This window comes from Chiloscyllium punctatum, chromosome 49, assembly GCF_047496795.1.
Source record: "Chiloscyllium punctatum isolate Juve2018m chromosome 49, sChiPun1.3, whole genome shotgun sequence".
NCBI classification, from domain to species: Eukaryota; Metazoa; Chordata; class Chondrichthyes; order Orectolobiformes; family Hemiscylliidae; genus Chiloscyllium; species Chiloscyllium punctatum.
In genome coordinates, this window is record NC_092787.1 from 26,936,655 (window position 1) to 26,962,591 (window position 25,937).

A 25,937-nucleotide genomic window follows, 5' to 3' on the forward strand; every position below is an offset into this window, starting at 1 on the left:
CCCCCCCCATCTTGTCTCCGTCCCAACCCTCGAACTCAGCACCACTTTCCTAACCTGCAATCTTCTTCCTGACCCCTCCGCCCCCACCCCCACTCCGGCCTATAACCCTCATCTTATCCCACTCACCTTAATCTCTTTCCACCTATCGCATTTCCAATGCCCCTCCCCCAAGTCCCTCCCTTTTTATCTTGGCCTGCTTGGCACACTTTCCTCATTCCTAAAGAAGGGCTCATGCTCGAAACGTCAATTCTCCTGCTCCTTGGATGCTGCATGACCTGCACTTTTCCAGCAACACATTTTTCAGCAGTAATAGACCAAAGTATTCTATAAAGATCATTCTGTACCATGTGATCTTTACACCATTCAAAAACCTGTCCAATTCCCTCTTAAAGTTAGCTTCCATCATGTTGCTAATTATACATTTGAGACTTGCTGCTTCCCAAAGGAAAACAGCCACCCAACATATAGATTAAACTTGTAGCTCCCATCTCCATGCTGTTAAAATGAAATAATTTAAATTGGCTTTCTATCCACCCCCTAGTTTTAGAAAACTACCTATAGTTAGTGACCATTCCCAGCAACAGGAGGTACAGTCAGAACTTGTAGTACAAACATTTTTCTTTAATTTTGAGTTATCATGCTTGACGTGTCATTTTTGACACTTCTGATCTTCCATCATCTTCCAAATGTTCCTCTACAGTTCATCACTGGTATTGCATATTCAGAGTTCTACATTGGCATGCTGCTGCCAACTTCTCTCATATATCTTTAGTGTATCTCACTGGGCCCATGTTTCTGACTTCTTTTTCATACCACTTCTTGCAGATATCCAAACTCTGCTCCTACATAATTTTCAAATGCATTTTGAACTAATATTTCCTCCAATTTCTTGTTACAGCTCTAGCTACAATATGCTGTATTTTTTATAAAACTGATCAGAAAATAAATCAAAAACTACAATGAAAATTTGATTTTTTTAATCAATACTTTTCCAGAATATAATTTGACAGACAAAACTATAGTAAAGATTCCAGTCCAAAAATAAAAGTGCAATATTTCCATAAGAAACCAGTTCAAGAAGTTTAATCATACTTTAAAACTGATATAAAAATATCAGCCTGAAAATATCCACTGCTCTGTAACTGCTTAAGATTTTATTTACAATCCTACACCGTTCCCTCTTTCCTGTTCTATCATTAAATTCATCAGGCTAATTTAGCTCTCAGTTCTGATTTGTTGCATTTTTGCCATATTTTAATGGGAAGGTGGATTCCACACATCTACCAAGTATATCCCTTCTGTGGGTGACTTTTATTGCTAATCATATAACCATGTTGTGTGTTTTATCATTAGCCCTATTTTCCTTGGTTTTGGAAGAGGCCTTTTGAGTCAAAGCATATCAAGGACATCAAAGGATTTCATGTCCAGGGTCATACTGTTAAATCTGGAATCAAATGTTTGCATATTTCAAAATTGCCTATAATCTCAAGTCTGTTTTATTACCATATTATTATCCTCTCCAGAGGCAGACATGAAATGGGTGAAATGAACTTAAGTGACACTAATTTTCAGACACCAATAGAATGTACCCAATCAAAAGTTTTATTCATCTGTAGCAGAGACTATCTTCTGAGTCAAAGGAGATTTGCTGGTTTAATGTGAATCACGTTTGCCATATTTAAGTTGAGTAAAACTGTGTGTTTGGGAAAACAATAACTGTCACCCCAATGTTTGAATCAATAACAAACCTGAACAATGTGGTCATTGACTTTTTCATATTGTAAACTGAGGCAACTATTTTTGAGGTTTGAATGTGAAGGGACTTTAAGCTCCTTTCATGCTTCACCAATTTCCCATTTGACATGTTCATGCTTGAATTTCAGCAACGACTTATCACTAAAACACTACTTAACTAATCAGATTGAGAGAGAACCTCAGTAATTTCTCATTCAGTGAAATGGACTGAATAATTTTCTTTAATCTTTTGCCTCTGGATTTAAAAGAACAGAGGAGCCACTCTACTTGACTTCAAAACACTATTCTGAATTTCAATGTAAACATTCTCAACTCTGTGAAAACATTCATTTACATAGCAGATTGAATGTAACATTTCTCTGCAAATGTATTAATTTTAAGAGGATTTCATGACTTAAACAAATTGAGTTCTGAAAGACAAAATAGAGACATCACAGACAGATCTTTGGTGTTATGTGGTGTAACAACATGTCTGTTTACAATGCCTTTACCAAAAAAACTCCCATGTTGGTGTTGGAGCATAATTGGAGAAAATTTGACTGTGAACCATAGATATTAGCACATTGTCTGAGTTAGATTTTTAAATTTTATTTTCTTTTAAGAAACACAGATGTTTAGGGAGTTTTGGGTTATTGTTACCCTGAACACTGAGGTATCTAAATGTAGATGAATTTTCACTGGGAGTCATTCCTCCCTCCTTCCCAGATGACCACTTCTGGTACATTGTATTTTTGCCACTTCTACCTAAAAGTAGCACGAAGTAAGGGTTGTGTGAATGATTCACAGCCCGCTATCCTTTTGGCCCCAAGATAAGGCAAAGACCAGCTCTTGCTTGGTGGTTGTGGATACACCACTATGACTACCTAGAGAAGAGGTACTGTTCAAGGATTGATTATTGCAAGAAGTATAAGTACATTTAGTCAGACAATTATTAGGACCTTTGGGAAATGGCTGCTCTGTCTAAAAAGCTTCAGTAGAACTCTGACATTGACCAGATAATCTGTGTGATCTTAGGTAAGGGATAAATAGTGGCTGAGGGTACCAGCATGAACTCCCCTCCTCCTCTTTGCCATGATGTCAAATTTTTACATCCACCTGAGAGATAACATCTTAACTGAAAGATGACTCCACTGATGGCACATGTTCTGCTCCCTCAGTGTTCAGGCTCCGGCCACGACTTGCTGATGCACCATGTCCCAGAAATGAGTCATAGCCAGAGCAGGAGCAGAGTGAGCGCAGGCCAGGATGACTTCAGTTGCAGTCAGAGGATCGGTCCTGGAGGAGAGTCCAGGGCAGAGGGCAGCACATGAAGGCCTCATGTACTGAACTCTGGCAGGGACGCATGAAAAAGGCCTATAACTTGAGTAATTTAAAGATACTTTTATTCTCATTCTGGACACTTTTAAACTGTATTCACATGCTAGTTTTTTTTTACTATTTTAATTCAGTAACAACACTTAAAGTATCTGTACTTAAGTATCTGTACCAAAAGGTGACATTGCAAACTCTTCAAAGTACTTGTTTGAGTGCACATGACAAGGGCTATTCTATCATTTCCTTAGCTTAGATTTATTGTTCAAGTTTCTGGAGTAATACCTAAACCTGCAACTTTCTGGGTCAGGACAATACTTCCCCGGAAGTGAGGACTACAGATGTTGGAGATCAGAGTCGAGAGTGTAGTGCTGGAAAAGGTTTTTCTGGTGAAAGGCTTATGCCTGACACGTCAATTCTCCTGCTCCTTGGATGCTGCCTGACCCCTTGTGCTTTTCCCCAGAACTGTAGTGACATGACACTATTTCTGACTTCTGCAGCAGTTCAAATATAACAATTTATTTAACTTTTACAATTAAGCACAAAATACATTCACCTATGTGAAGTGGTCTGATAGAGCTTGGTACAACAGTGTAAAAATAGAAAGGAATTTTGCAAAAATAAATTTTAAGACCTGGCTAATAGAAATTGAAATAATTTAAAAGTAAGTTTGGTGATCAATGGGGTTTACTAAATTTTAAGAACATGAAGGTAACAATGAGGTTCTTGAAGAAGTAATTTGATTCAATACAGCTAAAGTCAGTTTCAGGCAAGTGAATAATGAAAAGGTTAATTAGATTGTTAGCTGCCAGTGTTAAATCTAAGTTATTCCTATTTTTGAAGTATCAAAACTGACTACATTTAAAGTGCATTGTTAGATCAAGGAGCAACCAGTGCATATTTAATCTTTGGAGAGACTGACAGCACAGATAGAGGATAATTTCATAATCTCAAGGAATTTTGATCTTTTGTTCTGAGAGAAAGCATTAAGGATCACATTTCCTCTCCTCTTTCTATCCCACTCCTTTCTTGGAAGTCAGTGACTGTAATCCTGGCCTTTTACTTTTTCTGTAGTGTCCAGAGTGTCCCACAACATAAAAAGAGAACTCACTTAGCCCTGAACCCTCTATTTCAAAGATCTCAGACTGTCTCTGAGCCTGACACTTTGGACAAACTTCAACGTTATGGCATTGCCCATAATAAATAATACCATTCCAGTAAGGCAGAAAAACAAAATAGAAATTTCTGAAAACAGTCCACTTGTTAATTTTGCCACTCACTACACCAGTCTATCTTCATCCTGAAAATAAATCCTTTCCCACACGACTGTCTTGCTCACACAGAAAAATGTCCACAAATTCCTGAGGATGCCCTGGTCAAATGGGTTCTCCTCTGAGCCACAATGTTTCAAGTAGGAGATGCGATGGCGAGACATGAATTCCCACGTCGTTGTGTTGTTCGATACCAAGTACAAATGTGACACTAGTAGCAGCATCACCACCACAGTGAAAATGATAATGATTATAAATGCCAACAATAGAAGCAGATTGATTTGGAGCCAGTCTTTCCATGCGGCCTCAGTACGAAATCCTGACCTAAAAATACAATGAAAAATTGTACAGGTGTTAAGCCATATTTCAGTGGTTACCACTTTCCTCTGAGTTAAGTAACTGAGTTTAAGCCCTGCTGTAGAGACTTGAGCACAGATATGGAGGTTGACACTCCCAGTGCAGAACTGAGGGAACACTGCACTGTTGGAGGGGTAAAACTGAGAGGGCCTTTCAAATGAGTAGATGGAAAAGATTGTGGGGTAACATTACAAAGAAGAGTTGGGGAGATCTTCTGATGTCCTTGGCCAATATTTGCCCCTTAACCAATACTAAATTTCCCTTGTCGCCATGTTGTAGTGTGGGATCTTGCCATGCATACATTGGTGCTGGCTGCATTTCCTACATGACAATAGCTGCTATAATTCAGAGTATTTCATTGGTCGAGAGGCATTTTAGCTTGGTCTATGGCTGTAAAAGAAGCTATGGAAATGTATGTGTTGTTTAACGAACAGAGGGTAATCAATCATATGAACTAGACTTTCCAGGCCCACAAGCCTGCTTGCCACTCAATAAGATCATGGCTGATCAGCTACAATCTCAAATCTATACTCCTGCCTACTCTTGATAACTTTTCAGCCCGTTGCTTAACAAAAATCTGCCTTAAAAATATTCCGGGACTCTATAGGAGGTATAGTTAGTAAGTTTGCAGATGACACCAAAATTGGAGGTATGGTGGAAAGCAAAGAAGGTTACTTCCGATTACAGCAGGACCTTGATCAAATAGGCCAATGGGCTGAGAAGTGGCAGATGGAGTTTAAATTAGATAAATGAGGTGTTGCATTTTGGGAAAGCAAATCTTAGCAGGACTTAAACACTGAATGGTAAGGTCCTTGGGAAACTTGCTGAACAGCGAGACCTTGGACTGCAGGTTCATAGCTCCTTCAAAGTAGAGTTGCAGGTAGATAAGATAGTGAAGAAGGTGTTTGGTATGCTTTCCTTTATTGGTCAGAGCAGCTGCGCAGGATGTTGGTTAGGCCACTTTTGGAATATTGTGTGCAAATCTGGTCTCCTTCCTATCTGAAGGATGTTGTGAGACTTGAAAGGGTTCAGATAAGACTTACAAGGATGTTGCCATGGTTGCAGGATTTGAACTATAGGGAGAGGCTGAATACGATAGGGCTGTTTTCCCTGGAGCGTTGAAGGCTAAGGAGTGACCTCAGATGTTTATAAAATCAGGAGGAGCATGGATAGGATAAATAGACAAAGTCTTCCTTATGGGGTGGGGGAATCCAGAACTAGAGGGCATAGGTATAGGGCGAGAGGGGAAAGATATGAGAGAGACCTAAGGGGCAACTTTTTCACGTAGGGCGGTGTATGTATGGAATGAGCTGCCAGAGGAAGTGGTGGAGGCTGGTACAATTGCAACATTTAAAAGGCATCTTGATGGGTATATGAATAGAAACGGTTTAGAGGGATATGGGCCAAGTGCTGGCAAATGGGACTAGATTAGGTTGGGAAAACTGGTTGGCATAGCCGAGTTGGATGAAGGGTCTGTTTCCATGCTGTACATCTGACTCTAAGCCCAAGAAGAAACATTTTGCCTATCTGTTTTAATAGGTCACCCCTAGTTGTCAATTCTCCCAGAAGAAAATGCATTTACTCCATACCTCCCTTGTCAAGACCTCCTGTTTATTTTTCAAACAAGTCACCTCTTACTCTTCCGATCTTGTGTATGTAGGCCTGATCTGTCCAACCTTACCTCCTAAAGCAACCTACCCATTCCAGCTGTGAGTCCAGTTAACTCTTTGAATTTGATTTGAACCTTGTCTAATACATTTACATCCTTTGTTATGATTTTTGAGGAGATTTGTGGTTCAGGTTGTTAGTTTGCTCACTGAACTGAGGACTCAAAAGGCAAACATTGTAGCCTACCTGCAGACAAAGGATGCATGACCGTCATCTTAAACAGAACACAGTATTCTGAAAATTTCAGATGAATTCACTGCTCACAGATCCTGACACTTACCAACAGGTGATGATAGACCTGACTCCACAGCTAGAAAACAGATCTCCAAAAAATGAAACCGGGATGGATCCAACACACCATGCTTCTATGGACCATCAAAAGTACACAAACCAAAGGCCCCCTCAAACCCACAGTCTCACAACCTGGAACACCGACATACAGACTAGCTAAGGAACTCCACCGAAAACTGAAATACCTCGTAAAAGACTCGTGCCACTCCATTCACTCTGCCCAAGAATTCCTAAACACCACCAAAGACACTAAGGTAGACAGCTCAGCAAGCAAACTTACAACCCACATCCTTCCTTAAATAAGAAGACCAATACTGCTCACAGCAGTCCAGAGTCAGTCTCACCAATGCCCTGTATAACTCTAGGATAATCTTCCTACTCTTATATTCACTTCCCCTTGTGAGAAATGATATCCTTTTATTTACTTTCCTGATTACTTGGTTTACCTGCATACTAATCTTTTGTGATTTATTCTCTAGGACACCCAGATTCTTCCACATCTCAGAACTCTACAATTTCCCACCATTTAGATACTGTGCTGCTGCTGTATTCTTCCTGTAAAAAGTCAACTTACCACATAATACTCCATTTGCCACACCTTTCCCACTCAACATCTCAAATCTTTCTGTAACCTCCTCGTATTCTCTTCACAATTTATGTTTCTACTTGTCTTTACATCATCAGCAAATTTGCCACCATATCTTTTTTCCTCTTCATTCAAGTCATTCGTATAAAATTGAGGTCCCAGTACAGATCCCTCGTGGCACACAAGCTGTTACATCTTTCCAACCTGAAAATGTTTTGCTTACACCTATCTACTTCCTGTTAGCCAGTCAGTTTTCGATCAATGCCAATATCCCTATATTGTGCTTTTGTTAGATTAGATTAGATTACTTACAGTGTGGAAATAGGCCCTTCGGCCCAACAAGTCCACAACGACCCGCCGAAGCGTAACCCACCCAGACCCACTCCCCTACGTTTACCCCTTCATCTAACACTACGGGCAATTTAGCATAGCCAATTCACCTAACCTGCACATTTTTGGACTGTGGGAGGAAACCGGAGCACCCAGAGGAAACCCACGCAGACACTGGGAGAATGTGCAAACTCCACAGAGTCGCCTGAGGCGGGAATTGAACCTGGGTCTCTGGCGCTGTGAGGCAGCAGTGCTAACCACTGTGCCACTGTGCCGCCCACAAATAACTTTGCAATAACTTTTTTTGTAGCAGATTTATTTATTTTTAATTCTGTTGTGGGATGCGGGCATTGCTGGTTGGCCAGCATTTATTGTCTGTCCCTAGTTGCCCTTGAGAAGGTGGAGGTGAACTGCCTCCTTGAACTGCTGCAGTCAATGTGCAGTGGGTTGACCCACAATGCCCTTCGGGAGGAACTTGCAGAATTTTGACCATGTGACTGTGAAGGAACAGTGATATATTTCTAAGTCAGGATAGTGGGTGGCTTGGAGGGAAACTTGAAGGTGGTGGTGTTCCCATGCATCTGCTGCCCTTGTCCTTCCAGATGGAAGTGATCATGGGTTTGGAAGGTGCTGTCTGAGGATCTTTGAATTTCTGCAGTGCATCTTGTAGATAGTTCACACTGCTGCTGAATGTCACTGGTGGAGGGAGTGGATGCTTTTGGAATGTAGTGTCAATCAAATGGGTTGCTTTGTCCTGGATGGCGTCAAGCTTTTGCACAATCATTGGTGAACATCCTCACTTCTGACCTTATGATAGAGGGAAGGTCATTGATGAAGCAGCCGAAGACACTACCCTGAGGAACTCCTGCAGAGATGTCCTGGAGCTGAGATGACTGACCTCCAACAACCACAACCATCTTCTTATGTGTCAGGTATGACTCTAACCACTGGAGAATTTTCCCCGATACCCAATGATTTCAGTTTTGCTCAGGTTCCTTAATGCTAGACTTGGTCAAATGCAGACTTGATGACAAGGGCTATTACTTTCTCCTCACCTCTAGAACTCAGCTCTTGTCCATCTTGAACAAAGGCTGGAATAAGGTCAAAAACTGAGTAGCCCTGGTGGAACCCAAACTGGGTGTCACTGAGCAGGTGCTGCTTGATAGCACTGTTGATGACCCCTTCCATCACTTTCCTGATGACTGAGTGTAGACTGGCAGGGTGGTAATTGGCTGGGTAATACCTTATCAGATGCCTTCTAAAAATCTCAATGCAGTACATCCACCAGTTCCCCTTTAGCCACAGCAGTTTACCTCCAAAGAACTCCAAAAGATTGGTCAAACATGATTTCCCTTTCACAAAACCATGTTAACTCTGCGTGATTCCACTGAACCTGTGATAATATTGCCCTGTTGTATGTTTAAAAATGGCTTCTAACATTGACAAATGTTAAGCTAACTGGCCTGTGGTTTCCTGCTTTCTATCTCCCTCAATTTTTGAAAAAATACATTAATTTGTTATCTTCTAATTTAATGGGAGTGTCCCAAAATCTAAGGAATTTTAGAAAGTTAAAACCAATGCATTAACTATTTCTCTAGCCACTTTTCATAGTCATTGAATCCCTACAGTGTGGAAACAGGTCATTTGGCTCAACAAGTCCATGCAAACACTGGGAGAATGTACAAACTTTCAGACAGTCGCCTGAGGCAGGAGTCTAACCTGTGTCCATATCCACTGAGCCACATTTTTGTTAAAATCATTAAATCCATCAGGACCCAGATATTTGCCAGTCTTGCTCCAACCATTTACTCAGTACTCTGGTGATTTTCCCCAATTTCCTCATCCTTTCCATTTCCATATATTGCTGTTTTGGGAACATTATTTGTCTCCTCTATAGTGAAGACAGATGGAAAATACTTCAGTTCATCTACCATTTCCTGGTTTTCCATTTTGAATTCTCCAATCTCATTTTCTATTTGACCAACATCCACTTTGCTAACTCTTAAATATTTGTAGAATAAATAATTTATAGAAACTCTTACCATCTTATTTGTATATTTGTGGCTAGCTTTTTCTGTCTCTATCTCTCTTTTTTCTCTCTCTCACACACCCACCTCTTCTTTCTTCCCCCCCCCCCCCCATTAGCCACTTGTTTTTTTTCCTATTCTGTATAGTCTTTTGACTTGCCAATTTTCTTTGCACAATTATGTTTCTTCCACTTTTAATACCAACTTTAATGTTTCTCGCTAGCCATGACTGTGTGATCAAGGTTTCATTGAAGCATTTTGGAAATAGTGACCGTAATTCCATAAGTTTTTATAGAGAAGGACAGGAGTGTACCTTGGATGAAGGCATTAAATTGGGGGAAGGCTAACTATAACCGAATTAGGCAAGAATTGGAGAATGTGGAATGGGAGCTGCTGTTTGAGGGTAAATCCACGTCTGACATGTGGGAGTCTCTTAAAGGCCAGTTGATTAGAGTGCAGTACAGGTGTGTACCTGTGAAAATGAAAGACAGGAATGGCAGGATTCGGGATGACAGGGGAAATTATCAGTTTATTCAAAAAAAAAGGAAGCACACCTAAGATCCAGACAACTAAAAAAAAAACAAAGTTCTTGAAGAATATAGAGAAAATAGGAAGGAGCTCAGACAGAGTTAGGAGGGCTAAAAGGGGTTATGAAATGTCCTTGGCAAGCAGGGTTAAGGAGAATCCCAAGGCATTTTACACATACATTAGGAGCAAGAGAGTAGCTTGGGAGAGAGAGAGGGGCCCAAGGATAAAAGAGGAAGATAGGTGAGATCCTTAATGAGTACTTTAAATTGGTATTCTCCAAAGAGAGGGACATGAGGAATATTGAAGTTAGGGAAAGATTTGTGAATACTCTTGGGCAGGTCAACATAATGAAGGAGGAAGTGTTGAATGTCTTGAAATGCATTAAAGTAGACATGTTTCCAGAGCAAGATGTATATCTAATGTATGATACTGTGGGAAGGAAGGAAATATCTGGGACCTTAATAGATGTCTTTGCATCTTCTTTGGTCTTAGATGAGATTCCAGAGGACTGGAAAATGGCCAATGCCCTTCCTTTATCTAAGAAGGGAAATAAAAATGATTCAGGTAATTACAGGCCGGTGAGCCTGATGTCAGTGGCAGGGAAGCTGTTGGAAAAGATATTGAGACACAAGATTTATTCATATTTGGAACCAAATGGATTTGTTAGTGTTAGGCAGCATGGGGTTGTGCAAGAAAGGTCACTTATCACCAACTTGATTGAGTTTTTTGAAGAGGTGACAAGAATCATAGATGAGTGAAGGGCAATTGATGTTTTCTACATAGACTTTAGTAAGACATGACAGGCTGGTACAAAAGGTAGAGTCTCATGGGATCAGAGGTGTACTAGCTCGATGGATACAGAACTGGTTGGTCGTAAGAGAGAGAGTAGTGGTAGAAGGGTGCTTATCAAAATGGAAATCAGTACTTTTAGAATCACAGAATCCCAACAGTGTGAAAGCAGCCTATTCAGCCCATCACGTCCACAGTGACCTTCCAAAGAGCATCTTACCCAGATCTAAACCACTTTTCCTGTCCCTGTAATCCTGTATTTTCCATGACTAATTACCTAGCCTGCATATCCCTGGACACTACAGCCAATTTAGTATGGCCAATCCACCTAACCTGCACATCTTTGGACTCTGGGGACGAAACTGAATTACCCAGACGAAACTCACGGAGACATGGGGAGAATGTGCAAACTCCACCCAAACAGTTGCCAGAGTCTAGAATTTAATCCTGGGTCCTTTGCGCCATGAGGCAGCAGTGCTAACCACTGAGCCACCGTGCAGTAAATAGTGGTATTCCACTGGGATTAGTGCTGGGACCTCTGCAATACATGAACATCAACTAGCCAAAAAATATGACCCTCTCTCACTAGTATCCTTACGTACAGATAAGGAAGGGCACCACTTCAACTGAGGCAACATATCCATCCTAGGACAAGCCAAACAGACACACAAGAATTCCTAGAAGCACAGTAATCCAACTGGAACTCTATCAATAAACACATTGACTTGGACCCCATTTACCACCCCCTGAGAAAAAGAACAAGAAATAACATCACCATAGGAAATGATGTCACCACAGGAAATGACATCACCAACCCAAGGAACCCCAAACACATAAATAGAAAGCAGGAAACACCAGCAGTGCTTTGTTCAGAGGCTAACTGAAGATGTTACCTAGTATGGTGACGAAACGTCTGAAAATGAACTTTCCAGCTCAGCGAGCAAACCTACATCGAGAACCTCCACCTGAGCTACAAATCTTAAAACTTGCTGGGCCCTCTTGTTTGTAGTACATATAAATGTTATGGAGGAAAATATAGGTAGTCTGATTAATTTTGACATGACATCAAAATTGGCAGAGTTACAGACAGTGAGGAGGATTGTCAAATGATACAGCAGAATATAGATAGTGTGTAGATTTGGGCAGACAAATGGCAGATGGAGGCGTCAAAATTGGCAGAGTTACAGACAGTGAGGAGGATTGTCAAATGATACAGCAGAATATAGATAGTGTGTAGATTTGGGCAGACAAATGGCAGATGGAGGTTAATATGAATAAATGCAAGGTGACACTTTGGAAGATCAAATTCAATAAATCGCAGAATCCTTAGAAGCATTAACATACAGAGGGATCTGGGCATACAGGTCCACAGATCCCTGAAAGTGGTAACACCAGTGGAGATGGTGGTGGCAGGCAGGTTAGCAACATTTGAAGAGTGTATGGGCAGTAAGTAGTGAGTCTAATAAGGATTAGGAATCTGCACAGGCTTGGTGGGCTGAAGGGCCTGTTACTGTGCTGTATTTTTGTTTGTTTTGTTATTCTATCTTCTCCCCAAGCTTTTTGCTCATCTTGGTTTCCTGAATTTGGATCATCCCTTTCTATTATGTTTATACCACCATTAATGAACAGCATCACCCCTTTTACCTTTTACCTTTTCCTACTTTCATGTCATTCCGATATGTCCTTTTTATCTTTCAAGATTCAGGTCCCAATCCATATCCTGCAGTCTCATTCATCTGTTTTATTTTGTATGCTTTGTACATTCTTTGTACAACCTGAACTCACTTCTCCCACACCAGTCTTTGAATCACACATTCATCACTCTAATCTGCTTTGCCCCATGCCAATTTACATGTGGGTCTGGTAATAACGCAGAGACTATGACTTTTCCGGTTCTGTGTTTTGATTTCACACTTAGCATTCTGCATCATCAGTATGAGAAGCTTAAAAGTTATTGGCCAAATGGGAAGAATTGCCAGTAATATCCCTCTCTCCCCCCACTTTTACTGAATCCACATTGTCCAAGCTTGCAAAGCATCTCACCATGCAACGTGGAAGGCCCACAGCAGAACTGCGAGTTGCAGCATCAGGTAAAGCACAAAGAAGCGATGGTTCCTTTCCCCCACGCAGTTTTCAATCCAAGGGCAATGGTGGTCATATCGACGCACACAGTGCTGACATGACTGGCAGTGTTTGGAACGCATGGGCTGCTGCTGGGACAAAGGATACTAGTGACATACTGTTTTGTTTAATACCTCAATTTTTAAATTTTTTTTTCCTGCTGCAAAATCTGCTGCTTTACCACTGCCCTCTTCCCCCAAACCCCAAAATCTCTATTTCCACCCCCTAAAGCCAACTGAGATCGCTCATCTCCTCCGATTTCTGACCTCAACATCCCACAGTTATGGTGATTCCACCACTGGCGACTAAGCCTTCAACTTCTGAGCTCTCATGATCTATTCTGGAATCCATTCACAAGTTGATTTGTACGCGAGTCTAACCATGGTGCAGGACAATGTAAAGCAGCTATTCGTAAGTCCAGGAAATGTTTGTATGTCAGGTCTTTAAAATCATGGGATTACATTTGTAAGTACGAGCGTTTGTAAGTCAGAAGTTCTTAAATCAGGGATTCCACTTCTTTAGTCTTCTGGCATTTTGAAACACTAACATTTTTTTTTTTCTTCCCCAAGAGAATGAGCTTTCATTTGCTTGAGCAGAATGTTTTTATTTAAGTAAAGGTATTCCTTAAAAAAAACTGACCTGGACCATGCAGAATCCACAGCGCCTCAGTCTATGTGGTTTCTGTACCACAGGGATCATCTGCTCTTTCTCATTCCCCACACCCTGATTTGCCTGAGGAATCCGGCCCTGTGAGTAACCAGCAAGAAGATAAAGTAATGGAAAAGTCAAACTCTTCAAAACAGACCATTCAGCTTGCTTTACACCAATTTTTTTAAAAATAGAGTTATCACATTGAATAAGAAAACGTTAATGAAATCTCTTCCACAAGGAATGATTGAGATGCATGTGATAGATGCATCTAAGGGAAAGCTAGGTAAGTATACGAGGAAGAAGGCAAGGGAAGAGAAGAACATACTGAGATGTAATGGAGTGGTGGGCAGAAGGTTATTGTGGAACATTTATGCTGACCAGTTTGTATATATGACATGCTTCTCAGCTGTAATTTCAACTTCATATGTAAATCTTTTTTCTGGAGAAAACAATTTTCATTGGCTGCTCTGAGGAATAATGCAGCCTTGCCCACTCCTCACAGTTCATCCAGGACACAGATAGATTTACCTTTAGTTCATCATCAAATGTGACGTATCCTGGGTCCATGAGGGAGGTGATGAAGTACAGTAACATTGAGCAGAAAACCAGCAGCACAAAGGAAACTGGCTGGAGGAACTCACCACGATTCTCGCTCTGTCTCAGATCTGCAATCATCAAAAAGAAAGATATTCAATTTTATGCAGTGACTTTCAAGATTTCAGGAGACATAATGCTTAATGCACTAAGGAGAGGATGATATGGGAAAACAGCAACAGCATAGAAACAAAAGAAAATGCATACAAAGTGGTGAAGATAAGTGGGAAACTAGAGGATTGGGAAGCCTTTGAAAACTAGCAAAGGAAAACTTTTAAAAAAAAAAGCAATAAAGGAAGAGAAGATAAAGTATGAGGGAAAATAAGCTTGTAATATAAAATTAAATTGCAAGAGTTTTTTAGATATCTAGAAGATTACAGAGAAGTAAGAGTGGGCATTGGACCATTGGAAAATGAGGCTGGAGAAGTAGTAATGAGGAACAAAGAAATGAATAGGTACTTTGCAAAAATTTTCATGAAATACTCCAGAATCTTAACAGAACTCCAGAGTTGGGGCAGAGATGGGTGTAGTGCTTATCAGCCAAGGAGAAGGTGCTGGGGAAGCTGGAATATCTGACAGTGAATAAATCACTAGAGCAGATTGAACTGCATTCCAGAGTTCTGAAGGAGATAGCTGAAGAGATTGTAGACGCATTGAGGTGAACTTTCAGGACTTACTGGAGTCAGGGAGGCTTCCAGAATATCTTTCCAGAACACTGGCTAATGTAACTTCCCTGGTTAAACAGAGAGGGAAGCAGAAGACAAGAAACTAATAAGCTGGTTAGCCTGACCTCAGTTGCTGGTAAGATTTTAGAGACCACTATTAAGGATGAGATTGCAGAATAATTGAAAGTGCATGGTAAAATAGGGCTGAGTCAGCATAGCTTCATCAAGTGGTGGTCCTGCCTGCTGTGGTTGACAGAGCATCCAACCTATCACCTGTGCTTCCACCCTTGCCCATTCCCATCACCCACAACAGTGTGACGAGGTTCCCCCTTGTCCTCACTTTTCATTCCACCAGTTTCTGCATTCAAAGGATCGTTCTCTGCCATTTCAGACAACTCCAGCAGAACACCACTACCAAACCCATCTTCTCACCCCCCCCCCCCCCTGTATTTCATTCCCTCTGGGATACCCTAGTCCATTCCACAACCACCAACACCACGTTTCCCCACACCTCAAATGGCACCTTCCCATGTAACCGCAGAAGGTGCAACACCTGCCCCTTCTCTTCCCTGCTCAATTCAAGGGCCTAATTATTCTTTTGAGGTGAAGAAGCATTTCACCTGTACCTCCTCCAACCTTGTGAATTATACTCGCTGTACCCAAAGTGGCCTACTCCACATTGGAGAATCTAAACGCAGACTGGGTGACCGCTCTGTGGAACACCTCCGGTCTGTGCACAAGCAGGACCTTGACCTTCCAGTAGCTGGCCACTTTAACACAGCATCCTGTTTGCATGCCCACGTGTTTGTTCTCGGCATGCTGCAGTGTTCCAGTGAATCACCGCGCAAACTGGAGGAACAACATCTCATCTTCAGACTAGGCACTTTACAGCCTTCTAGACTTAATATTGAGTTCAATTGCTTCAAACTGTGAACCAACTCCCATTTCTTCCCTTTCTTTTAGCTTCGTCATAGAGGTGTATGGCACAGAAACAGACCCTTCAGTCCAACTCATCCACGCCGACCAGATGTACCAACCTAACCAAGTCCCATTTGCCAGCACTTGGGCCATATCCCTCTAAACCCTTCCTATTCATATACCCATCCAAATGCCTTTCACATGCTGTAATTGTACCAGCCTCCACCACTTCCTCTGGCAGCTCATTCCATGCATGCACCACCGTCTGTGAGAAAAAGTTGCCCATTAGGTACCTTTTATATCTTTCCCCTTTCACCCTAAACCCATGCCCTTTTCGTTCTGGACTCTCCATCCCCAGGGAGATATTTATCCCATCCATGCTCCTTTTATTTTTCAAGAGTTCAAACTTCCTCTGTCAATTCATTTGTTGGTTATGTGAGTAACTTGCATTAGAAAATAAAATATTCACCTCAGGTTCCATAGACCATAAGACACAGGAGCAGAAATAAGCTATTCAGTCCATTGAGCCTGCTTTTTCATTCAAAGGAATCATGGTAAATCTGATAATTCTTAACTCCACTTTCTGCCTTATCTCCACAACTCTTTATTTTCTTACTGATTTAATAATCTATCTCAGCATTGAATACACTTGATGAGCCAGCCCCTACAACCTCCTGTGGTAAATAAATTCCTCATTTGACAACCCTCTGAGAAAAAAGTTCTCATCTGTTTTAAATGGTGATCCCTCACTCTGAAATTATGCGTTCTAGTCCTAGACTCTCCCACAAGAGGAAACAACTTATCCTCACCTCCCATGTTCAGCATCCCACAAGGATGTTATGTTTCATCAAGGTTTCTAAACTCCAATGAAAACAAGCCCAACCTACTTATAAGAAAATCCCTTCATACCCAAAACCGTGAGAAGCTTTGGTGGATCACCTCCACTGTCATTATACTTTTTCTTAGATAAGACAACCAAAACATTTCAGAGTGTTCTAGATGTGATCTAACTTGTGCCTTGTATAGTTTTAGCAAGATGTCCTTTTTTTATTATATTCTATTCCCTTTGAAATAAAGGCCAGACTACTTGCACTCCCTACTATCTTCTAGCTTTTTGTGATTCATGTGTGAGAACCCCAAAATCATAGAATTCCTACAATGTGGCTCAGGCCATTGAGTTTACATCGACCTTCCCAAAAGCATTGCACACAGACCCACTTTCCCCCACCCTATCCCTGTAACCCTGCATTTCCCATGACTAATCCACTAAGCCTGCACATCCCTGGATGCTATGGGCAATTTGGCATGTACAATCCACCTGCCCTGCTTAGCTTTGGACTGTGGGAAGAATCCAGAGGAAACCCATATATTCACGGTACAATGTGCAAACTCCACACAGTTGTCTGAAGGCGGAATGAACCTAGGTAGAGTGGTACTGGGAAAGCAAGGCAGATCAGGCAGCATTTGAGGAGCAGGAGAATCAACACTTCAGGCACAAGCCCTTCATCAGGAATGAGCCTCCTGGAATGAACCAGGGCCCTGGGCACTGTGAGGCAGCAATGCTAACTATTGAGCCACTCCATCAATGTGGTTTCTGCAGTTTTTCCCCCTTATGTAATATTTACTCCTCTGTTCTTCTTGTCAAAGTGCATTACTTCATTTTCTTTCATTATATTCTATCTGCCAAGTTTTTGCCCACTCACTTAACATATCTATACCTCTGTACACTATGTCATCCTCACTACTTGAGTACCATCTATTTTTGTCTCAACTACAAACTTAGCATTAGTACATTTACTTCCCTCGTCTGAACTCATTTTTAATATATTTATTAATACATATAATAAATAATTCAGGTCCTGATCTTTGCAATACTCTACTAGTTACAAGTTGTTAGCCTGAAAATGCCCCTTTTACCCCAACTCTATTGGGTGGCCAGTGCTCTATTGTAAGACCATGAGAAACAGGAACAGGAGTAGGATATTTGGTTGCTCTGCCATTCAATAGGATCATGACATTCCTCATATTCCCATTCCCCTTGAATCTCCAACTGATTAAAAGAATCTATTTCAGCCTTAAATATACATCAAGACTCTGCCCTCACCGCTCTCCATTGCAAGGACGTCCAAAAACTTCAACTCTCAGAAGAAACTTCTCATCTCAGTCTTAAATTGGCACTCCTTTATTCTGAGACCATGCCAATTGGTCCTGGACACTCCTATGAGAAGAAACATCCTCTCAACATTAACCCAGGAAAGCCTCTTAAGAATCCTAATGTCTTAATGACATCACCTTTCACTCTTCTAAATTTCAGTGAATAGAGTCCCAACCTACTTAGCCTCTGTTCATAAGACAATCCTGCCATACTCAGGATCAGCCTAATGAAAGTTCCCTGAAGTGCCAATGATATCGTTCCTTAAATAAGGGATTCAAAATAGCTCTCAGTACTCCAGATGTAGTCTCATCAGCACCTTGGACAGTTGCAGTTAGATCTCCCTCCCCTTAAGCTTCAAACCCCTTGAAATAAGGGCCAACATTCCATTAGCCTTCCTGCCCACCTGCTGCACCTGTGTCCAAGTTTTCTGTGTTGCATACACAAGTACCCCCAAGCCTCTTTGAACTCCAGCTCTCTGCAGTTTTCCCCCACTTGAATAATAACTCTTTTATTCTCCCTTCCAAAGTGAACAACTTCACATTTTCCTACACTACTCCATTTACCAACGTTTTGCCCACTTACTTAACCTATCAATATCTCTGTAAATTGTTTTCATCCACTTCACAACTTGTCTTTCCATTTATTTTTGTGTTGGATCAATGCTACTATGGTAGCCCCAACAGCAAGCGCTCTTAGCAAGGAAGGTTATGTGCAGTCCCTTATCAAAAATCTTTTGGCTACCCAAATATATTACACTGACCGGTCCCTCTTTGCCTACCTTGCATGTTCTCTGCTCAAAGTAATAAATCTGTTAGGCATGATTTCCTTTTCAATGGAGGCATGTTGACTCTACTTGATTATATTATGCATTTCTAAATGCTCCGCTACATCCTTTATAAAAGGCTGTAACATCTTCCCAATGACAGATGTTAAGTTAACTGACTATTTAATGTGTTCTTTTGTTTCCTTCCTTTTTTGGATAAAGGTGTTGCATTGCCAGTTTTCAAATCCTCTGTGGCTTTTCGAGAATCTAAGATGTCTTGGAAGACTGCTATCGGTGAAGTGTTTCAAATCAAATAAGTGCAGAAATTTTAATGCCTCTCCAAATGGACATCAATCAATATGCCACACAAAACTTTGGAGTAATCAGTTAGTCTCACTGAGATTAAAAGCACCAAACCTGCACTGAGCTCATCTAAGTTGACATGGTAACACCACAGAGAAAAAGTTGCTTTACCAGAAATATTGATTTTCTAATGAAATGTTAAATCTCCCAATGAGGTGGATATTTAGATACATCTGCATTATTTAAACTATAAGGAGTTCTTCCAGGTACTCGCCACAATCCCTTCCTCAAACAATAAATCAAGCGAAATAACTGACCATTGGTACAAGAAAGGGATGTTAAAAGTAATCTCTGTATGACATACTTTGAGATATTACATTTAAAAACAAACACGATAAAATACAACATGAATGCAGGCATTATGATTTAATTTTGTCGGGTTATGGGAAGAAGGAAAGAGGTAATACAGCATTTTCCACGAAGGGAAACAAGAAACATTTTGCTTTTTTAGTTTCAATGTGTGAAACAGCAATATGACACAAAGCGTTGGTCAAGCAAATTATTCTTTGAGAACATTTGAGGACAATGTTCTTTCACTATATGAAAATTAAGGTAATTGAGGAACTAAAGGACAAGGTGTATTATGACATATCATAGATGTGCTGCTAGATCAACCATGTAAAGTCGAAAGATGGTCCAAAGATTATGATGAATTGAAATATTATATTTTTGCACCAATGGTGTTCTTCAAAAGTTTAGCTGAACACATTTCTCTTTGTATGCAAAATGCATTTTGTAAGGTATAGAAGTACAGAACTTAGTATGGGATGAAAAGAGGAAAACATGATTTCGTTCACCAATTCTCAAGTTCCTCTCCTCAAATCTTGGAAGTTACAAAAGAAATTAAGCCTACAAGTAATTTGCTTGTAAAAGTTTGGTTTACATATAAAATTCTGTAATATTAATTGTCAGAATATACCATTGTAAGTTTAGGTATTTCTTCCAAAAGTAAAAGTTTTTCAGAAAGCAATTTCTCTGCTGTCTGTTGACCCACCAATAATGGAGCAATGCTTCTCTTTTTTTATGGATTCAAAGTGGTTTCAGAAATGCCTGGTGCAGAAGAAGCAGTAAAACGCAGAAGGGTTGGCAGGGAATCCTTCTGAGGTGTGGTAATTTGCCACAAACAGAACTTGCAGCATGCAATTAGAAAAATCTTTCACTTCAGACAGGAGTTGGCTAATCTGATTGGCTTGTGTTCTATCGTGCCAGGAGCCGAGGCTGCAAATACCCTTCATATTGAAGCTCTGGAGCCCAGGACCAGGGAAATGCAGGAGGTCTCACAGTGGGGAGAAGAGGCTTGGCCCGAGTGTCACAGCAAGATAGTTGTGGGGTCTTGATGGAACGGCCATGGTTTGTAGGTGCAGAACTTAAAGGGTGAAGCACCCAATGTGCCAAGGCATCTCGAGAGAGAAACCCTCACCCGTACCCATTACTCCCACCCTGAGGTTAGTGATCTACCAGGATCCCCTCTGCCTCTGAACACCACCTGCCAGCCTCAAATATGAGGCCAGAGATGAAATGACCCTAAATGTGGCTGATAATTGGTGGTATGCCTGCACCACTTAAAAATTGTAGACAGATCAGAGACAGGCAGCAGAAAGACCACTCAGGGACCAAAAAACTCTGCCCAAATCAGAATTGGATCCTTGAATATACATAAACAAAGTTGAGACTTCCACCCTAGGACTATGACAGACCTTGTTTTTAACAGTTTAATGTTATGGTCGTTCTGTTTCCTTTCTTCTAACATTAAAGGATTGGTGACTTGGAGAGTGAAGCTTTGTTGCTGATTTTACTACAATCTATAGCAATGCAGTCAGCAAAACATCTTTACTGAGCATTACTTTTTTCTGATAAAAAATAAAATAGCATCACCAGTGTTTTGAAGTAACCGGACTGAAGCTCCTCACTTCATCCAGAATCTCATTCTTCGCTTTTTCATAGTTCATTCCTGTAAGCTTGTTATCATGTCCTCTCTCCTCTCCTCCCATCCTAGAGTCTGTCCTTTCAAATCTGTCAGGAGACACTCCATTGTTCTGCCATTCTCACATTCCGATCGCTTAATCTGAACTACCGACATCTTTTCTCCATCAGCACCCTACATCCACTATTGCAACTCCCCCCACCCCCGCCACCAAACTGCAGCATAAATGCTATCCCCTCCATACTGTACGTCAGCTCTAATGAAGAGTCATCTAGACTTGAAACGTTAACTTGCTCTCTCTCCATGGATGCTATCTGACACGCTGTGATCTCTAGCATTTGTTGTTTTCAAGCTTGACCAAGCTGTTAGAATTCTTCGAGCAAATTAAACAAAGAAGAGCCAGTGGATGTCATCTATTTTGATTTACAGAAGGTGTTTGACAAGGTGCCACATAGGAGGCTGCCAAATAAGGTAACAGCCCATGGTGTTAGGGGCAAGGTGCTTAGAATTTTTTGAGAAGGTAACAAGCAATATAGACAAAGAAGAGCCAGTGCACGGGATCTACGGTATTTGGATTTCCAGAAGATATTTGACAAGGTGCTGCAAAGGAGCCTGATAAATAATAGCCCACGATGTTAGGGGCAAGCTACTAGTGTGGATACAGCATTGACTGATTGGCAGAAGGCAGAGAATAAGTATGAAGGGGTCTTTTTCAGGATATCAGCATGTGACTAGTGGAGTTCTGCAGGAATCCGTGTTGGGACCACAGCTATTCACATTACACATTAATGTTCTGGACAAAGGAAATGAGGGCATTGTTGCTAGGTTTGCAGATGTCACAAAGACAGATGGATAAACAGGTAGGGTTACGAAAGCGGGGAGGCTGCAGATGGAGTTGGTTAGGCTTGGAGAGTGAGCAAAGAAGTGGCAGAGAAATATAATGTGAGGTTATTCACTTTGTTTGGAAAAATAGGGCCATAGATTATTTTTTGAATGAGGAAAGGCTTTAGAAATCTGAAGCACAAAGGACCTAGGGTTCTAGTTCAGGATTCTCTCAAGGTTAACATGGAGGTTCAGTTTGCAATTGCCTGCCTAATTGCCATGTTAGCATTCATTTCAAGAGGGATAGAATACAAGAGTAGAGATATATATAAAACGTTCTGCTCCAACAACAATTGGAATATTGTGAGCAGTTTTGGGCCCCATATCTAAGGAATAATTTGCTGGCCTTGGAGGGAATCCAGAGAAGGTTTACAAGAATTATCTTGGGGATGAAAGGCTTGTCATACGAGGAGCAATTGACAACTATGAGTTTACACTCATGGAGTTTAGAAACGTGATGAGTAAAATGTACTGACAGGCCTGGATAGAACATATGTGGAAATGTTTCCATTTGTAGGAGATGCTAAGACCGGAGGGCACAGCAGCAGAGTGAAGGGACGATCATTGAGAACTGAGATGTGGAGGAATTTCTTCAGGCAGAAGGTGGTGAATCTGTGGAACTCATTGCCGCAGAGGGCTATGGAGGCCAACTCACTGAGTGTCTTTAAGAGAGATGGACTGTTGATTGGTAAAGGAATCAAGTGTTATAGAGAGAAGGCAGGAGGATGGAATTGAGAAATACATTGAGCAAACGCAATGATCTGAATGGCCTAATTCAGCTCCAATATTTTATAGTTTTTGAACAAATGAAGTACTTTTAATGTAGTTACTGTTGTCTTATAGCATTCTGGGTGTACATACCCACATGGACTGCAGCAGTTCAAATGGCATCTTAGTATCACTTTCTCAAGAGTAATCAGGGACAGGGACACATCCTTTGAGTAAATTTGTTAAAAATGTGATTACTTGAGCACACAAAACTACTACAAACAGCAAATGTGATAACAATCAAATTCTCTGTTTTAGTGCTGTTGGCTGAGGGATCAAAACCAACCTAAAAACTCAGAGGTTAACTTCCTTGTGAGTCATTAAAATTGTGCCATAAAATCTTTTACGTGCCATAAAATTTATCTGAGGTTATGAAAGCCTCAAAAGAAAGTCTTTTAGTTAGAAAAATGTGACAGATGCTTTAAATTGAAAGATCTTTTTAATTCAGCAATTTCATACTTCAACTGCTCTACATCTTTTTCTTCTCTTTGAAGTGAAGTAAGTGTGGAGTTTGCACATTCTCTCCGTGTCTGCGTGGGTTTCCTCCGGGTGCTCCGGTTTCCTCCCACAGTCCAAAAATGTGCAGGTTAGGTGAATTGGCCACGCTAAATTGCCCATAGTGTAAGGGAGTGGGTCTGGGTGGGTGCGCTTCGGCGGGTCAGTATGGACTTGTTGGGCCGAAGGAAGTAATCTAATCTAATCTAATCTAATCTAATCAAAAAAAAGTCTGTGACTTAGACACATTCCAAAACCAGGGGCCAGAAATATGAGAGTGCCACTAATTAATCCAATAGTGAATATAGGAGAAATGTCTTTACCAACAGAGTGGTAGTAACATTCATTCCTAGGTTGTGGGCATTAGTGCTTTGCCCATCATTTATTGCCAATCCTAAATTTCCCTGGAGAAGGTAAGTAGGAAGCTACCTTTTTGAACCACTGCAATCCACCGGGGATAAGTACACCCACAGTGCTGTTGAGGAGAGTTTTCCAGGATTTTCATTCAATCATGGTGAAGGAACAATGAAATAGTTCCAAATCAGGATGGTGTGTGGTATAGAGGACATTTTGCAGGTGCTATCCTTTAATATGGTCTGAAACAATGCCTGAGGGCGGCACGGCGTAGAATAATGTAGAGTAATGGGGAGTCAGTTTGGGTGGGATACTCTTCAGAGGGTTGGTGTGAACTTGTTGGGCCAAAGGGCCTGTTCCCACACTGTAGGGATTCTATGATACCTAATGGAATGAATAGACAATGAATATATTAGTTCAGAGTTAATTGGGTGAGAATTAATTGTATAAATATGGGAAGCTAGTAATCGGTAGGATGAGAGTTTTATAGCATGTGGTTAACTGAAATAAAGCTCTCACTGAAAGTGTAGACTTGGAATTGTTAAGTACCTTCTAGTATGTCACATTGGTAGCAAAGGTTGTTTGAATCAAAGTGTAAAATTTTGGGGCATCCAAACCTGCTTTCTGAAATGAAATTTATGACCAGTGGATTAATGAAGTTATTGTATGGACCTAGATTATTTCTTTAATCGAGAGGAAGTAAGGTATGGTCTTTGCACTTTTTTTTGCCATATGAAAGCAGATAAGTTTTTTTTAAATGGGAATTAGAACCTGATGATTTGAACACAAATGTGGGTTTGGACAAATCATCTAACTTCCATGGATCAAAAGATGTTTTAAAGAACTGTGGACGCTGGAAATCTGAAGCAAAAACAAATTGCTAGGGAAATCCAACAAGTTTGGTAGCATCTGAGGAGAGAGGAAAACAAAAGTTAATGTTTGAGTCCAGTCGCTGGGCTTGGTATTGTTAACTCTTGTTTCTCTCTCCACAGATGTTGCCAGACAGGATTTATTGGCTACTTGTGAGGCATAGTCAAATTTTAGCGAGATTAAGGATGGTATCGTGGAAGAATACATCATGGAAATTAGGAAAGAGTATACAAAACAGCTGAAATTTAATTTAGAAATTCCCCAATCTGTCCTGGCACAATCAGCCCAATAGCTCAATACCAATGATCACACTCCAAAACGTGCATCTCGCTTCATCTCCCCTTTTATCACATGATTTTATTTCAGGTTTCCCTGATAGCTCATGGTTTTCGAATAATTGATTTGGGGCATTTATTGTTTATAAATACAAGCTGTTTTGTTGTTGTACTTCATAGGATCTACCATTTTTGTAAAGGGAGAGCGTACAATCATAAAAAACACAGAATTGACCCTTATAAAGACTAAGCACAGGCGACGCAAAAAGAAGACATAACTTCTGCACTCCACGCAGTGATGGTGTACAGTAGTTATGACTAATTTCATGAAAGACTCCATTCTAAATCCCTGCCCTGTACCCCTCCACCCCCAGGAACAGATAGTACAGTCCGAGTGTCACCTCACCCGTCTCGAACAGGAAGAGCACCAACGTCACCGCCCACGTCAGCGCCGCGTGCAGGGCCCGGATCAAGGAGCCGCTCGAGAGAAGGTTCTTGAACATTCTGGAATCTTCCAGGACCGAGAGCCGGTCTCCGACGGGGCAGAAGGGAAACGGCAGCGGGATCAAGGCCCAGCCGCTACGAGCGGCAACTGCCGTCTCCAGGGGACAGTAACGCGTGTTCTGATTGGTCAGGAGTTCGCGGGGGAGGGGAGCTGGTCGGATGTTAAACGTGGAGCGGATTAGGTGGCTCCTGGGATCTGGAGCTTGAGGCAATGCTTTCACTTAATAAGTAGAGCACGGAATAGGCCATTCAGCCCCTCTAGTCCGCTCTATTCGATAATGGTCTCACGTCCCGGTATAAATAGAGTTGATCATAGTTGTCCTTTTCCTGAGGATGGGGGATTACAAAACTAAGGGGCATGTATTTTTAAGGTGAGATTTTTACACATGTGTGGAATGAGCTACCTGAAGAAGTGGTGGACGCGGGTACAGTTGCAAAAATCTAGAAGACATTTAGATAAGTACATGAATAGGAAAAGTTTGGAGGGATATGGGCCAGGAGCAGGCAGGTTTAGTTTGGGATTATGGACCACACAGACTGGTTGGGCCGAAGGGTCTGTTTCCGTGCTCTATGATCCTGAGCTTTTTCTAATTGGGTTTGGAGGGGGGGGGTCACTGAATTCGAGTTGTGTTTTTTTTTCTCCACAGATCTGCCAAATCGGCTAAGTTTCTCTGGCAGTTTTTGTTTTTGCCTCTTTCCTGCCTGCCCTCCAAAACCATTCA

General features: G+C 41.2%; 1 protein-coding gene across 2 annotated transcripts; it reads right to left on the reverse strand.

The window, feature by feature from the left end:
- Nucleotides 1-962: 962 nt before the first annotated feature.
- zdhhc12a (zDHHC palmitoyltransferase 12a) lies at nucleotides 963-25,317 on the reverse strand. Of its 2 annotated transcripts, none has more exons than XM_072565999.1 (5): nucleotides 25,118-25,317; nucleotides 14,214-14,350; nucleotides 13,674-13,781; nucleotides 12,957-13,123; nucleotides 963-4,661 (listed from the first exon to the last, which is right to left on the reverse strand). In XM_072565999.1, exons 1-5 carry the CDS (start codon nucleotides 25,212-25,214, stop codon nucleotides 4,346-4,348), a joined length of 825 nt encoding a protein of 274 aa, XP_072422100.1. In that variant the 5' UTR covers nucleotides 25,215-25,317; the 3' UTR covers nucleotides 963-4,345. The 2 variants fall into 2 exon arrangements, with proteins under 2 accessions (XP_072422100.1, XP_072422099.1); XM_072565998.1 differs by having other exon boundaries at nucleotides 12,957-13,126.
- Nucleotides 25,318-25,937: the final 620 nt, after the last annotated feature.